General features: G+C 37.5%; 1 protein-coding gene across 2 annotated transcripts in view; it reads left to right on the forward strand.

The window, feature by feature from the left end:
* Nucleotides 1-16,545, forward strand: part of SYNE2 (spectrin repeat containing nuclear envelope protein 2) — a 256,293-nt gene that overhangs the window by 23,644 nt on the left and 216,104 nt on the right. For both annotated transcript variants that reach the window (XM_069487386.1, XM_069487397.1), the window contains exons 3-9: nucleotides 976-1,071; nucleotides 1,162-1,239; nucleotides 1,328-1,420; nucleotides 4,185-4,366; nucleotides 8,018-8,214; nucleotides 13,960-14,060; nucleotides 16,133-16,234. In XM_069487386.1, the coding sequence (XP_069343487.1) occupies nucleotides 976-1,071; nucleotides 1,162-1,239; nucleotides 1,328-1,420; nucleotides 4,185-4,366; nucleotides 8,018-8,214; nucleotides 13,960-14,060; nucleotides 16,133-16,234 (849 nt within the window). The remainder of the gene's footprint in view (nucleotides 1-975; nucleotides 1,072-1,161; nucleotides 1,240-1,327; nucleotides 1,421-4,184; nucleotides 4,367-8,017; nucleotides 8,215-13,959; nucleotides 14,061-16,132; nucleotides 16,235-16,545) is intronic.

The raw sequence follows: 16,545 nt of genomic DNA on the forward strand, positions 1-16,545 counted from the left end.
GAGTGAGACCTCGTCTCTATTAATGAAAAAAAAAAAAAAAAGAAAGAAACAATGGCACCAGTGACATGCAAAAAGCTGTGGTATGTCTTTTTTTGAAAGAATTTGCCAAAATCATCTTGGTCTTGCTTTGATGTATTTGTTATTCTTTCTCTCAACACATGAGAAGGGTACTTTTGTCAAGGATATGGGAAAATGCCATAAAAATATTTAAGATTGGTAACATTTTTTATTAAATGAAATAATAATAATAATAATGATCTGTGTATAATGAGTGTTAGGGCACCATCGTAAACTCTTCAAATGCAATGATTATGACTACCCATGACACTGAAATGACTGCACAACATCCCAATGAGAGAGAGAGTGTTATTCCTGTTTAAAGGTCAAGGAAACTAAGGTACAGAGAAGTTATGTGACTTGCCCACAGTCACACAGCTTGTAAGTGATAGTGCTGGGATACAAACGCAGGCAGTCTAGACCCAGAGGCCTTGATTGTAGATACACGATCTACGTGTATAACCTAGATACACGACAAATGAGCCTTTTCTTACAGGCCACTCCCACTGTTCCTTGTCTGTCCATCCCAACACGACGCTTCTGACTCTAAGAAAGGGTAAATACAGAAGCAAGTTGCTCCAGAAATGTAATCTGCTCTCCAAATGGGTCACTATCGGCTGATTCTGAGTGTCCTTAATGCCACATCTTTTAAGACACAAGTTTTAAGCGCTCAGTGAAAGCTCCATGCAGAAAGTGTTTTGTTATTGGAAATTTGCCATGAAATACATTAAATTCACTACTTTTTTTTAAAATCATGATTCGATATGAATCTTTACATGTTCTCTGTCATTCTTAATTTAGATGAAAATCACTACCAAATCTTAGCTTTCTCAAAGACACAAAGCACATTTATGAGATTCTTGAAGGTACGGTGATTTTGGACCAAAGTTTGATTATTTTTCTTGTGACCTTTTACAGCACTCTCCTCCCTCGGTTATATCAGACTTATTTACAGACATTAAAAAGGGTCATGTCCTCCTGGACCTGTTAGAAGTACTTTCAGGACAACAGTTGGTAAGATTATTAATGACACCAAGAGACTTTCTGTTGATGTTTAAAAAAATGTGTTTCACACTGAGTAATCTATTTACTTGAATTTCATAGCCTCGGGATAAAGGAACTAATACATTCCAGTGCAGAATCAATATAGAACATGCCCTGACATTCCTAAAACACCGATCGGTGAGTATAAATTTCACTTGAAGATTCATAGGAGAGATAAATGCTATGGAATATTTTCTCCTTTTAACCTGCATTTCTTTTCTTTCAGATCAAGCTAATAAATATTCATGTTGCTGATATTGTAGATGGAAACCCATCCATTATTCTTGGCCTAATTTGGACAATTATACTGCACTTTCATGTAAGTAGTTTGATAATATGAGGATTATTTCTACTCTAATTCCTGCAGTATGAAATAAGTGCAGTGCAGCACGTGTGACTTGATGCTGGGTTCAGCCCCAAGCTACCTCCATAAATAGGACCTCTGGAAATCTTGAACAGGCAGAAAATATATAGCAGACCTTGGGCCATTTTTGTTGTTTTTTAATTGAAAGTTGAATGCTGAATTATCACGATATCCTGAATTATCCACGATATCAGCACCAGTCTGAATAGAACCTGCCGCAGGAAACATTTACATATCATTGTTTATTTATATGGCAGAGGACAGAGTCGGAAGCTCTGGAGTAAATTCTTGGAATCTAATCCACTAAACTTTGTAAAGTCTCCCTATTTTTGAGTACTCCTGTACAATCTGACTCTGAATAATCCTGTAACATCCAGTTCTATCCTGTGACTGACTCTAGATTCGTTTCATTCCACAGATATTTTTGAGCACTTACTATTTGCTGGCTGTCGTCCTGACAGTAAAACATACGATTGATAAATGGGTTCTTTCAGGCCTGGATTCTGACTTAGTGCAGGTTTTCTATGCTACCTAAAAAGTTGCATTTTCTGTATCTCCACAATTACTTGAAAAATAACTTGAAAAATTATATGCTTAAACTTCAAAAATTTTATGCTTTATAACTTTAAAAACTATCTTATAATATTTTATCAAATTTATGTTAGACAAACTAGAAAATAGCATAACTAATATATATATACAGTTTAAAACATGTAAAACCAGACCATATATTATTTCTAGATACATACATTTGTAGTTACAATAGAGTAATATGCATGAAGATGATGAAAACTAAATTTAGCGGGGTTTTTTTCTGGGAAAGTAGAGAATGGGATTGGAGAGGGAAAGACAGGAGGCTTAAACTGTATCTGTGTTTTATTTCTTTAAGAAAATCTGAACCAAATATGGTAAAATGTTAAAATTTGATAATTCATAGGTACTAATTTTTTCCCATATATTTCTGGGTATTTGAAATATAATTAAAAATTTTAATATAGATGATTAAAACATGATCACCCATAATCTATCACTCACAGTTAACCACTATAAATAATTCTATACACAGCAACAGCTAGTATATATTCACATAGGTATATTTGTAACAAAATGGGGTCATGTTATCCATACTGTTTTCAATCTCTTCTGATGAACATCTTTCTGAATTTATATGTATTTTAATGGAGGCATGATGTTTGTTGTAAAGTACTATATTTCACTAATAGATAGTGGGAAAGCTCATGATTATTTCTGAGGAGGTGCCCTAAGCCCAGTAATGCTACAACCCTTGCAGACTTCTGGTGGTACCACATTGGTGGACTTGGGTAAAAAACAGAAGTCCTTGGGTTACCAGGCAAAGTCTCTCACTCTCTTCCTTCACTTTCCCCTAAACAGGAGTCTCTCTCAGGGCTGGGCTTCCTGGATTTGGGGAAGGAGTGATGTGAGCACTCCCTTGTGGCTACTACAGCTGGGACTGTGCTGGGTCACACGTGAAGCCAGCCCAGTCTCATCCAAGGCTCATGTGACTGCTGCCTGGCTACCACTGATGAGGCTATAAAATGATAGCATCTGATGAGGGCCTATCAGATTGATGCCAATCATATTAAGTTTGTTAATTGCATTGGTCATATCTATTATTATTGATTGGTTATTCTGTCAGTTGAGAGAAATGTATTATATACTTCTACTGTGTTTGTGGATTTGTCTTTTAAAGTTTTGGATAGATATCATCATATTGCCCTCCAAAAAATCTGAGCCAGTTTGTACATTTACCAGCAATATAAAAATATCCAGTTTTTTATAATTTCACCATCACTGGATGTTATTTTAAAAACTTTTTTTTTTTTTGCCTGTGTAATATTATAAAAGCTATCCTTTTGCTCTCATTTAGATTTCTTAAATTATGAGTGTGGTTATTTTTCATATATTTAATAGCAATTTTCTTTCTTGGGACTTGTCTCTCCATATGTTTGACTATTTTTTTCTTCTGTGCATACCCTTATTCTTAATGGGTGCATTTCTTTTTTTTTTTTTCTTCTTTTTTTTGAGACAGAGTCTCACTCTGTTGCCCAGGCTAGAGTGCTGTGGCGTCAGCCTAGCTCACAGAAACCTCAAACTCCTGGGCTCAAGCGATCCTACTGCCTCAGCCTTCCGAGTAGCTGGGACTACAGGCATATGCCACCATGCCCGGCTAATTTTTTCTATATATATTTTTAGTTATCCAGATAATTTCTTTCTATTTTTTAGTAGAGACGGGGTCTCACTCTTGCTCAGGCTGGTCTCGAACTCCTGACCTTGAGCGATCCTCCCGCCTTGGCCTCCTAGAGTGCTAGGATTACAGGTGTGAGCCACTGCGACCGGCCTTAATAGGTGCATTTCAATTGATCCAGACTCTGAACATACTCTAGACTAGATGCTCAATTTAGTTCAGTCCAGTTTAGTTTGACAGGTGTTGAGCTCCAGTGAAGTGCTCTATAAGCAGGTTAGGGGGATGAATAGATGCTGTGGGATGGCATGTCTGGGTGAGGGTAAGGAGTGACCCAAGTCCAGACTGAAAGAAAGCCAAGTGCAGCCCACATGCTGTTACTCAGAGATGCAGCCCAGTGCTCATTTCACCAGGACTAGACTGTGACTGTCATAGGATACTTTTTACATCTTGTCTTGGCTCAACGCTGGTAACTTGTGATTCTGCGCGTGTTAACTCTTATTACGTCTTCCTTAGATTGAGGAGCTTGCCCAGACTCTTTCTCGCCATTACGATCAGCCTGCCCTGGATGATGTGAGTGTGGTTGATTCATCTCCTACCTCAAGTCCTCCAGCTAAGAAATGCTCCAAAGCTCGGGCAAGATGGCAGATGTCTGCAAAGAATGCTCTTCTTTTGTGGGCTCAGGAACAATGTGCCACGTGAGTAGTTTGCTATGACTATAAGAGACAAACAGAGCAGCTGTCTCCACCAACACACCTTCACTGACCTCCCACCCCAACACCTCCCTCTCAAGAAAAGAAATTCTCACTATTCCCCTTCTTCTCAGTGAATCTCCCAAATGTGGAAGGCCATGAGTTCACTTACTTTTGGTTTTGAAGACCAGAAGGTGGTATCATCTGGGTAAACTAACTCACATGCTATGTTTAGGTGGCCCATTACTATGTAGAAATAAAGTGTTATTTAAATATCCTTTTCTATAAGCACAGTTCCCGTATTCATGTGGAAGGTGGATTTGGATTTTAAAGGTTTTACCACAGTATGAACTTTCTAAAAGACACGACTGTGTCTTAATTGACTATATAATTCCAGGACCTAGCATAATGTGAGTTCATGGTGAGTGCTCCATAAATGTATCGAATGAATGAACGAGCAAATGAGTGAATAAGTAACCAATACGTAAAATTATCTCTTGGAACTGTGTGTGATTACATTAAGAGAACATAGTCCCATTGTTTAGAAACTCAACTCAATTAGCAAACAGAGACAAGAAAGTATGCATTTTAAAAAAGTGTGGGGATGATGAAGGGAAGTTAGTGCTCATAATTTCTTTTTTACAAAGAACAATATTTTCTGCTCTTGGGAGACATTTACGTTTCCATTTTAACCAATGGCTGAGATGGAGTTTAGGAAGAATAAGGAATTTAGATGGCAGGAGATCTCTCCACTAGAAGAGCTATAGAGTTCAAAGGGCAATTCCTTGTCACATCATAGCATCGTCCAGGTAAATAGGACCATGAACGTGTTGCTAAGCCCTTTCCAGTGCAAGATTTCTCAGTAAGTCCTTTCTAATGAAGGGCTGAGATAGAGGTTAATTTCTGCCTTCAACCTTACCTATCTTTAGTTGTCATTTATCTACTACATTTTATGAGAGCCACAAACATATATAACTTTATATATAGGTTTAAAGTATATTAAATGAACCTTTTCTTGAATCTCCTAGAAATAATTTTACTTCAGTTTTCTAAATTTTCAAAAATCCCAAATAGTGTATATGAAAAGCATTGTCATATTCAGATTTATTTCATTTATTCATAAATAATCTTGAAACCCTTTTCAAGCCCCATATATTTTACCACAATTTATCTTTTCTCCATGCTCCCCTTTCTTGTTTTATGCTAAGCTCATTCAGATGCAGCACCTCTTCTGAAGTAATTCTTTATGACTTTATCCTAGTTTTGGCCATTATTGGTGTTATTACGTAACTTTTATTTCAATATTCTGTGACACTCTGGGACTCAGATATAAAGACCGTGTTGTAAGTAATATATTTTTATATTTGTGAAACAGGTGAATGAGGCCCCATTTCCCAACATCTAAATGAGCCTAGATCCTGTCAGCCATTCCGGAGCCCAACCCTGTCCTCTCTGAGGCCTGGCAGCAACATCTTCTTAGTGATACTGGCATTGGCCTGTTAGTGCAGAGCTGCCCTTGCAGCCTGGTGCTTTACTGAGTCCAGTGCCTGCCAGTCAGTGCTGAGCTGGTCCTGGCCCCCTGGGGACCCTGGCAGTGGCCTGGCCCTGTCCTCAGCCGCAGCTCCCATCCGTTTCGCTCTCAGTAGCTTAGTATCTGAGAGGACACTCTGAAGCCAGAACACCTGGGTTTGAAGTCCTGTCTCCCAGTCCTTTCTCACTGGTGACCTTGGACACCTAATCTCTTTGTGCTCCAGTTTCATCAGTAGTAAAATGTGGACCATAATACTATGTCATGAGGTTGTTATATATATGATAAGAGTTAATTTTTTAAACCATTTAGAACAGTTTCTGGACACAGTAGGCACCACATAGGTATGTGTTACACAACACAAAAATCCCTGACTACTGTGTAGTTTATTACAATCACAGTTTAAACTTTTTTTCCAAGTAAACAGGAAAACCCAGGTGATCTGGAGCTGACTATTTCCCGAGTAGCTGTTATCATTTGATTCATACCTTAAAATAGTCCACTGAATTTCTTCATGCTTTTTATGGGATATTAAAGGAAACTATAGTTGTTCTGGAATACGGTCCAAACGTTGTGGGCAACTATACTGTTTTGCAAGACTTTCACTGATCCCCTTATCAAATACATAATAGTGATTGAGTGGTTCAAAAATATGTATCTATTAAGCTCCCGTTATATGCCCGGCACTGTTTGGGGGTGAGTCTACCGTGGTGAACAAGAGGCAAGGCCCTTGCTGTCAAGGGCTTAGATCCTGGTGGGGGAAGCAGATGAAGAAATACGATAATTAGAGCTGGCAGTAAGAGGACAGACTTACGATGTGGTCATGAATGTGGAGAGTAGGGAGATGGCTCCTGTGGTGCAGGTGGTCGGGGAGGGCCTCGCTGAGGAGGAGACGTGGGGCTGAAGGGGCAGGTGTCAGATGTGTGAAGCTGTACAAGAAGGGGCATGCAGGCATGGTGACGAGGAGGAGGGTGGCCTTGAGAAACGGGAGTGAGGCCGGTGCGTCCGCGACACTGGAAGAGACGGGAAGAGCTAATGATGGGAGAGGTGGGCGGGGGCCATATCACGTGGGGCCTTGTGGGCCCGAGTGAGAGATGTTATTCCAAATACAATGGCTAGCTAACGATGTTTTCATATGGAGAGATTATTTTTAATTTTTATATAGTATACATAACATGAAATTTACGATTGTGACCATTTTTAAAGTGTATGGTTAAGTGGCACTAGGTACAATTCGCATTGTTGTGCAACCATCACCACTATCCATCCCCAGAACGTTTTTTGTTTCGTAAAACTGAAACTCTGCCCCTGTTAAAACTTCCCACTACCCCCACCCCCAACCCCTGGCAATCACCATTACACTTTCTGTCTTTATGAATTTGACCACTCTAGGTACCTCATAAAAGTAGAACCATATAATATTTGTCCTTTGGTGTCTGGCTTGTGTTACTTAGCATAGTATCTTTAAAGTTCATCCATGTTGCAGCCTGTGTCAGAATTTCCTTCCTTTCTAAGGCTGAATAATATTTCATCATGTATACATCACATTTTGTTTATCCATTCATCCATGGTGGTGGGTTTTAAGGAGAGGAGTGACAAGGTCTGTCTATCCCCTGAGCTACTGGCCACTGATGGGGCACAATATGTCATTCAGTTTGTCCCAGTGAGAAAGAAAACTGTTTCCTCTAGCAAAGGACCATACCTGTGTGTAGACATCTAAAGTCAGTCTTGAGCCAACAGATTGTTGCATGAGAAGTATCAGGCTTGAGTGAGTATCCCTATCACCTAGAGGCCTTTTAAAGAAACAGCTTTCAGGCCCACCTCCAAGTTTGATCCAGTAGGTACAGGGTGGCCCGAGAATATGCATTTCTAACACCTGCCGCCCAGGTGATGCTGATGCTGCCGGTGCGGGAACCGCATTTTGAGAACCAGCATTCTGTGGTATTTTGAGTTTCATCAAACTTGGTATTTTAATTTGACCACAAGATTAAAATAAAATTTTTACATAGAATGATTTAAATCTTTTATTTGATTCACTGAATTTTGTTTTAATTACATTGAATATAGTGGAAGTGTCTTGATATATTATTTTTAATAGTGTTTACCATGTTTTTGTCCTTTTGTGGTAGGCATGAGTCTGTCAGCGTGACAGATTTTAAGTCGAGCTGGAGAAATGGGATGGCTTTTTTGGCTGTCATTCATGCCTTGCGACCAGACCTAATTGACATGAGGACAATGAAGCATAGATCCAACAAAGACAATCTGAAAGAGGCCTTCAGAATTGCAGAACAAGAATTAAAAATCCCTAAAATGCTGGAACCAGAAGGTAAAGAAGCTTCTTTCTTTTTAAAACAATTTTTATCATAAGGTGCAGCATGAAGTTGATTTGAAAATAGTATCTAGGCTGGGTGTGGTGGTATAATCCTAGCACTCTGGGAGGCCAAGGCGGGAGGATCACTTGAGCTCAAGAGTTCGAGACCAGCCTCAGCAAGAGTGAGACCCCATCTCTACTAAAAATAGAAAAAATTAGCTGGGGGTTGTGGTACATGCCTATAGTCCCAGCTACTCAAGAGGCTGAGGCAGTAGGATGCTTGAGCCCAGGAGTTTGAGGTTGCTGTGAGCGAGGCTGATGCCACGGCACTCTAGCCCGGGCAACAGAGCAAGACCCTCTCAAAAAAAGAAAAGAAAAGAAAATAGTGTCTATATGTAAGCAAATATAACAGCATTATATTTTAGTCCTGGAGGCTTTATAACTTAAACTCTTTATTGAATTTTATAAAATCAAGAATTCCTTCCAATTAACTTCAGTAATTGTGGAGGAAGCTACAGCTGAAAGCAAACAGTGTTATTGGAAATAATTTGAGCCTTTGTCTTAATATTTGTCTATTGTCTTCTGTATTGTGTTCTCCTCGATTCTGTTATTCTGTTCTAAATCTCTTGTGTAAGATGTTTCTTTGAGTCTTGAATTAAAGTTATTTGTGTCTTTCCTTCCCTACTCCCTCCTAGTTAAAGCTGAACCTCTACGAAAACAGAAACTGCCGCTTTCCCTATTTCTCCCTACGTGGCTGGCCAAGCTTTGTCCATTGATTCTGCTCCGTCAATTGTGTTGGATTGTTTGCAACAACCAAATCCTAAGTGCTAGTTATATGTACAGAGATCATCATCAAATTATAATTGATTTTAATTTCATAAAATTAAAAGAATTCAATTCTTTCTCAAAAGCATTTTACTTTGGATTATATTGTTTCAAATGTAAACAAAGCTATTAAAAAATTAAGATCATAAAAGAGGTAAATAGGATTAGAGAAAATTATAATGAATTAACAGACCAAGTACATATAAATCCTACTCTCAGCTGTAGAACCAGGGCTGTGTATATAAATGTTTAATGATTGGCCATCCAAAACAATGTGAAACATACACATTTGTACATATTATTAAAAATTTTACTGATAGAAAGGATGTGTAGTGCACAATTTACAAATAATAATAAAATTTATGATATGTTTTATTATAAATTCCATATGGCCCCAAAATGCTCTTGTTGATTTTTTCCAAACTCTTATATCCATCTGTAACCAACTTAGGGTTGTAGCTGCTGATCAAGTATAATTCTGACATGAATGTTGGGTTATAATTTTTTTTATGTTATTGAGTGAGTGGAGCAGCAAAGAGGTATATCAGAACTTCACTTGGCCTTCAGTGACATGAATGACTTCTTTGCTGAACTGAATACTGGAAGTATATTTCCTCAACTTTTATGCTCTTCACAATTTAACAGCTATAGATAGGATATAATTCTAAGATTTATCTGCATTATTGGCAATTTCTTCATCCCCTTTTTAGCAGTCAACAAACAACAAAATCAAGGCCTCATTTGCAGATTTCTGTGGTGTAAATGCTACTAATATGACTGATTCCAAGCTATCAGTGTGAAGTCATCGAACACAGAATTGGAAAAAGATGTGCAGCAGCACACCCTTGTATGTTATTTCCAATATACAGATAAAATGGACATAAGTAACCTCAAGAGCATAGATAATAGTAAAATGCAGTAAAATAATTGGGAAGTGAAGAGTTTTGAGTACTTATTACCTTTGCTTTTAATACAACTTAATTGTACACACATATAATTTCATTTTCAATGATGACTTTTTAACAGCTTACAAAACTGCTGAACATTTAGCCATCAGCTCTCTTAAGCTGGTGTGAGCCAGTTGGCTCCAGAACACCACTGAGCAAGTGACTGGATTCATCACTTAACCTTTTTTGTTTTAAATAGCTTTATTGAGGTATAATTCACATACTGTACAATTTACCATCTAAATGTATTACTCAATGGTTTTTAGTATACAGCCAGCCCTCCGTATTCATGGGTTCCACATCTGTGGAGTTAACTAGCCACAGCACAAAAATATTTGGGAAAAAAAGATTGCATCTGTACTGAACATGTGCAGACTTTTTTTTTCTTTGCCATTATTCCCTAGATAATACAGTATAACAACTACTTATATAGCATTTAGATTGTCGTAGGTATTATAAGTAATCTAGAGATGAGTGCTGGATCCAGTTCCCCACGTACACTGAGGAGCAGCTGTATTCACAAAATCGCACAATCATCACAATCAATTCTAGAACATTTTCATCATCCCGAAAAGAAACCTGTGACCATTAGCAATCACTCCCCGTTTTCCCCCAACCCCCGACTCCCCACTACTTTCCGTCTTTGTACATTGGCCCCTTCTGAACATTTCACATAAATGGATTCATACCGTATATGGTCTTTTGTGATTGGCTTTTTAACTTAGCATAATGTCTCCAGGTTCATCCATTTTATAGCATGTATCAATACTTCATTGCTTTTTTAAATTTTTAAATAAACTTTAGTTTTTAGAACAGTTTTAGATTTGCAGAAAAATTGAGAATATGGTACAGTAAGTTCCCATATACCCTTCACTCAATTTTCCTTATTGTTAACATCTTATATTAGTATGCTACATTTGTTTCAATGAATAAACCAATATTGGCATATTATTATAAATAAAAGCTGTGCTTTATTCAGATTTCCGTAGTTTTTTTTTTTTTTTTTTTTTTACCTCTTTTAAGATTCTGTCCAGGATACCACGTTACATTTACTTGCCATGTCTCCTTAGTCTCCCCTTGACTGTGACAGTTTCTCAGACTTTTTTGTTTTGTATGACCTTGACAGTTTTGAGGATTATTGGTTAGGTATTTTGTAGGATGCCCTTTTATTGAAATTTGCCTTTTTTTTTTCTGTTGACTAGACTGGGTTTATGGGCTCCTGGGAGGAAGCCCACAGAGGTAAAGTGTCATTCTCATCACATCACTTCAAGGGTGTGCACTAACAGTGTGACTTACCACTGTTGAGGCTGACCTGGACCACCTGGCTGAGGCAGCATTTGTCAGGTTCCTCCTCTGTGAAGTTACTTTCTCCCCTCCTTTCCATACTGTACTCTGGAGAGAAATCACTGTGCACACTTAGGAGTTACGCTCGCCTTCCTTGATGGCAAGTTATCTACATAAATTATTTAAAATTCTGCTGCACAGGAGATTTGTCTATTCTCCCCATTTATTTATTTATTCAATCATTTATTTATATCAGTATGGGCTTATTGATATTTTATTTTATACTTTCAGTTGTAATCCAATACTATTTTACTTTAATCCACAAATCAAAAAAAATAGTTTTGGCCATTGGGAGCTCTTTGAGTTAGTTCCTGTGCTCCTTTGACACATCCTCATCAATATGGGGTTTGCTTGTTTGTTTGTTTGTTTTGGTTTTTTTTAGCACTTCCTTACTTTCTGGCATGACAAGATGTTCTGGCTTCATCTTGTATATTTCCTACCGCCGTCTCAGAATCAGCCTTTTCTCCAAGGAGCCCTGATTTCTTTTATTGGAGAATGGTGTTAGAAATCAAGATCTGGGGTGGGCATCATGGCTCATGCCTGTAATCCCAACTCTTTGGAGGCAGAGGCGGGAGGATTGCTTGAGGTCAGGAGTTCGTGACCAGCCTGAGCAAGAACAAGACCTCGTCTCTACTGAAAATAGAAAAAATTAGCCAGGAGTGGTGGCACACGCCTTTAGTCCCAGCTGCTCAGGAGGCTGAGACATGAGGAGTGCTTGAGCCCAGAAGTTTGAGGTTGCTGTGAGCTGGGCTGACACCATGACACTGTAGCCCAGGCGACAGAATGAGACTCTGTCAAAAAAGAAAAAAAATTTACATGTGAACTTACAACCATATTTTTATAGTTTTGGAATTGGTCTGCTTCCATATTGGTTGTTATTAATTCTTCTTGTTAACTTAACCCCATCTTGTTTTTCTTCCCTTCCTTTGTTCTTTTCTTCTTTTTCTCCTTTTTTATGTCTTTTTCTTTTTTGGCTTTTCATTATCTTTTATTTTTTCTTAATTTTTCCCCATGCTTTGCTATAATTCCCTATTTCTGATTACTGTTTTTTAAGATACTTACCTCATATTGTGAGTCTCTAAATCTTTGTTATTAGTATAAAATATTTTCTCTATTTTCGTGTGTGCAAATAATTAGGCAACTAATGGAATAGACACTATAATAAAAGCAAATTTCCACGGTATGAATGACTGCCCATGATTCATTATAAATAGCTTAAATAATAGCTCAGAAATGTGAAATGCATCATGATTATTTATGCTAACCACATAGCATAGTCATATTTGAATAAGAGAACTATCCTTTCACATAATTTTCTTAAAAAATTTAATCATCCATCATGCATGGCTTCATATCTAAAGAAACATTGTTAACACGAAAAATCTAGTTAAGCCAGTATTTTATTTTATGTATTTCTTTATATTTATACCTTTTTTCATCAAAGATAGAATGGCTCAACTCTTAGGAGTCCTTCTTTTATTGAAACGCCACCCTCAGCTTTTTATTGTTAGCTTTTATATGCTTACTGCCTTGAATATAGTATTTGTATGTGAATTAGATTAACTTTCTACCAGCTGATTTAGAATACTCATTGGGCCTAGTAAACATGTTCACTATAGCATGCGTGGTGTGTTGTTGTATTTGTTTGCTTGTTTTTCTCCTAACTTTAAACTCTTTGAGGGGCAGATGATGTCTTAAGGCATTTAGCATGTACTTGTTGAATTAATTAAGTGTTGAAACATAAGATTTCCAAGGGCAAGGACTGTACCTTACATATCCTTATAGCCCCTGCCTGTGACCTGCATTTGTTGATTCTCTATAAATATTTGTTACATTGAGTTTAACTGAATTAATAAATAGAGAAGATTTTTTTCTTTCCAATAACCTTCATTGGTTGTTTGGGCAATGTACGGATACATCTCCAAGTTAGGTGTTCATTTCATCTGTGACATATTGTGTCTCCTTCTTTGTGATTTTATGATCTCCTTCATTTATTATATGCTTGTAGAAGTTCTGTACTTAAAGAATTTATAATCTTTTAAACTTTTTTTTAAATTCAGCATTTTGCAAACTTGTTTCACCACAGACTCTTTAATGCAACACGAAGCCTGACTTATAGAAGACTCTTAGTAAATTTACTTGTTCCATGAATGAATGAATAAACTGTGGATGCCTTGGACAGATTTTCGTTACTATATGTACTTTTGGAAATGCTTTACTGCACAAATGCTGAGACCGAGTGTCAGGAAGGGATTCCAATTGCTATATATTCCTGTACTCCTGGAGGAATTTCTGCTCTATGTCTCCAGAAAGAGGAATGCTTTATTTTCTCCTTCCCACCCTCCCCCTACTTATACCCTTATATATATAACATCCATGGTGACAATTTCTTATTAGAAAACTGAGGCTGTGCATGTACTACTGCCAGGATTCAACCCAGATCTGTCTCACTGCAGATCTAAGCTCTTCACTACTCAGTCTTGGAGCGAGGGTGAGCGAGCAGAGATTGCATCACTGGTCGACTACTTTGGTTCATGTCAAGAGCCTATGAACCAAATGGCATAGGCTTGGCATATCCTGTCCTTGAGAATTCATTATAGTAAATCATATCTACAGCCAGCTGATAGTGTGGTGTATCTTGCAGATGTGGATGTTGTTAATCCGGATGAAAAGTCGATCATGACCTATGTGGCACAGTTTCTGCAGTATTCCAAGGATGCAGCTGGGGCTGGAGATCAGGCTCAGGTATGTCATAACAAACTCATTTTTGTACCCTCCTAAGGGTTTAATTTAAAAAATTGAGATATAGCTTGCATACCGAACTTACAAGTGTAGCTCAATGAGTTCTGGCAAAGCGTACAGCCACGGAAACCATACTCAATCATGATGTAAAACATTTCCCAGGATGTTCCACTGTGCCTCTTTTTTGTCTCTACTCCCTACTTCAGGCAACCGGTATTCTAATTTCTTTCACTGTGGATGAATGTTGCCTGTTTTACAAAAATTTTTAAGTTAAAAGGGATAATTTATTAAAATTTGCTGAATTATCTAAAACAACTTTTAGATCGGCACTATGTAGGACAAATTAAGTTAAGCTGGCTTTTAAAAAATTCTAGAGGTGTCAAATTTTTGTCTGTTGTCATTTTTCTTGCCTTTATTAAGATATAATTTACATACCATAAAATTCAGCTATTTAAAGTATACAGTTCAGTGGGTTTTAGTATATTTACATGATTTTGCGGCTACAATCATCATCTAATTTTAGCACATTTCCATTTTGCCTCTTCTTTAGCTTCGTATAAATGGAATTATGTGATTCATACAAATGGGATTGTGTAATTCATATAAATGGAGGCCTTGTGTTCTACTGTTGATCCCTGTTTGTTGAGATACTCTTGAATTACTACTAGATTGCCATTTGAGTGTTCAGTTTTTCCCTTTTGCTTTCAGTCAATTATATAAAATATTGTGGGTGAAAATTTCATAAAACTCTCTGAGCTGGGAAGAAACTCTCATCCTGCTTCCGTGAAGATAAATGAGTGCTGTGAATTTAGTAGAATGTTTATGAATAATTTAAAATTTATTTTAAACTCCTTTCTCGGGCTTGTTTACATGCATTTTATTTGCCAAATTGGGCCTATGTTTTTCCAGCTGTTATGTTTGAGGCAATAAGCCAGATTGTTGCTGACTCCGGAAGAGAGACCCCAGCGGAGATGCAGGCTTAGAATTCAGTTCACCTAGTTCTGACGTGCTGAGCAGCTACTCTTTTATAATTAATTTTCATGTTAGAAAATAAAATTAAAAATTCAACTGTCCATGGAATTGGATGGAAAAATATTAGAAACACATTTGCTTAATAAAAAAGAAAGGAAATGAAGGTTAAAGAAGAGTGGAAATAAGATGTCACCTCTGCTTTATCCTGTAGCAGTGAAATCTGCTTCCACATGTAGCAAGCTCACCGCCTAAGCAAGCATCTAAGAAAAAAAAAATTGTTGCTCACTTCTTTTTTTTTTTTTTTTTTTTTTTTTTTGAGACAGAGTCTCACTTTGTTGCCCGGGCTAGAGTGAGTGCCATGGCGTCAGCCTAGCTCACAGCAACCTCAAACTCCTGGGCTCAAGCGATCCTACTGCCTCAGCCTCCCGAGTAGCTAGGACTACAGGCATGCGCCACCATGCCCGGCTAATTTTTTCTATATATATTTTAGTTGTCCATATAATTTCTTTCTATTTTTAGTAGAGACGGGGTCTCACTCTTGCTCAGGCTGGTATCGAACTCCTGACCTTGAGCGATCCACCCGCCTCGGCCTCCCAGAGTGCTAGGATTACAGGCGTGAGCCACCGCGCCCGGCCTTGTTGCTCACTTCTATGGGACAGCATAGCCAAAACCTTTAGTAGTGTTATTTTTAGGATCTTTAAAATGTTCAAGATATTTTTGATGCCAGTGTTTTTGTTGGCTGTGAACATCTCTTGAATTACCCCACACTTACATTTATTAGAAAGCAGTCATCTCAAATGCCTCCTATAAAGAAGTGATGTAGAATAATGTTCTCTAAAATTGAGAATAATGGAAATGGATAAAGCAAAAACAGGGAGAGGAGTTTGCTCGCCCTTTTCTTGAGCACATCGTTATGTTCAGATGCAAGTTTCAACTGGTTTTAAAATTTAAGGTGTTATGTGAATAAGGAAAATTCGTCTTTGGTATAATGAGTCATTAGTGTGTAAGGATAGCATTATTTTACTGACATTTTGAGTTGTTAATCACCAGGTCTATTTAGAATAGAGTTTAAATGTATCTATGTGTACATGTGTGAATTACAGGGAAAGGTGAAAGATGCTATGGTCTGGCTAACTCTGCAAGAGGAGAAACTACAGAAAGTGTTAAAGGATTCAGAAAATGAGACCTACTTTAAAAAGTATCATGTAAGTATGACTACAAACAGCTATTTGTAATTTACTTTTTTAAAAAAATATGTGTGTCTATATAAAATTTCAATAGGTTTAGGGGCCATAAGTTTTTTTGTTACATGGATGAATTGTATAATGCTGAAGTCATGGCTTTCAGTGTAACTGTCACCAGAATAGTGTGCATTGTATCCCATAGATAGCTTTTGTCCCTCATCCCCTCTCACCCTCCTCCCTTGCAGTTTCTTTTTTAGGGAAACGTAGTAAGTCTGTTTTTAGAAAACTCTTTTAGAGTTAATTATTTAAATATTAAATTAACTGCAGGTTTT

The sequence above is a fragment of the Eulemur rufifrons genome, chromosome 2 (assembly GCF_041146395.1).
Source record: "Eulemur rufifrons isolate Redbay chromosome 2, OSU_ERuf_1, whole genome shotgun sequence".
In the NCBI taxonomy this organism is placed as follows: domain Eukaryota; kingdom Metazoa; phylum Chordata; class Mammalia; order Primates; family Lemuridae; genus Eulemur; species Eulemur rufifrons.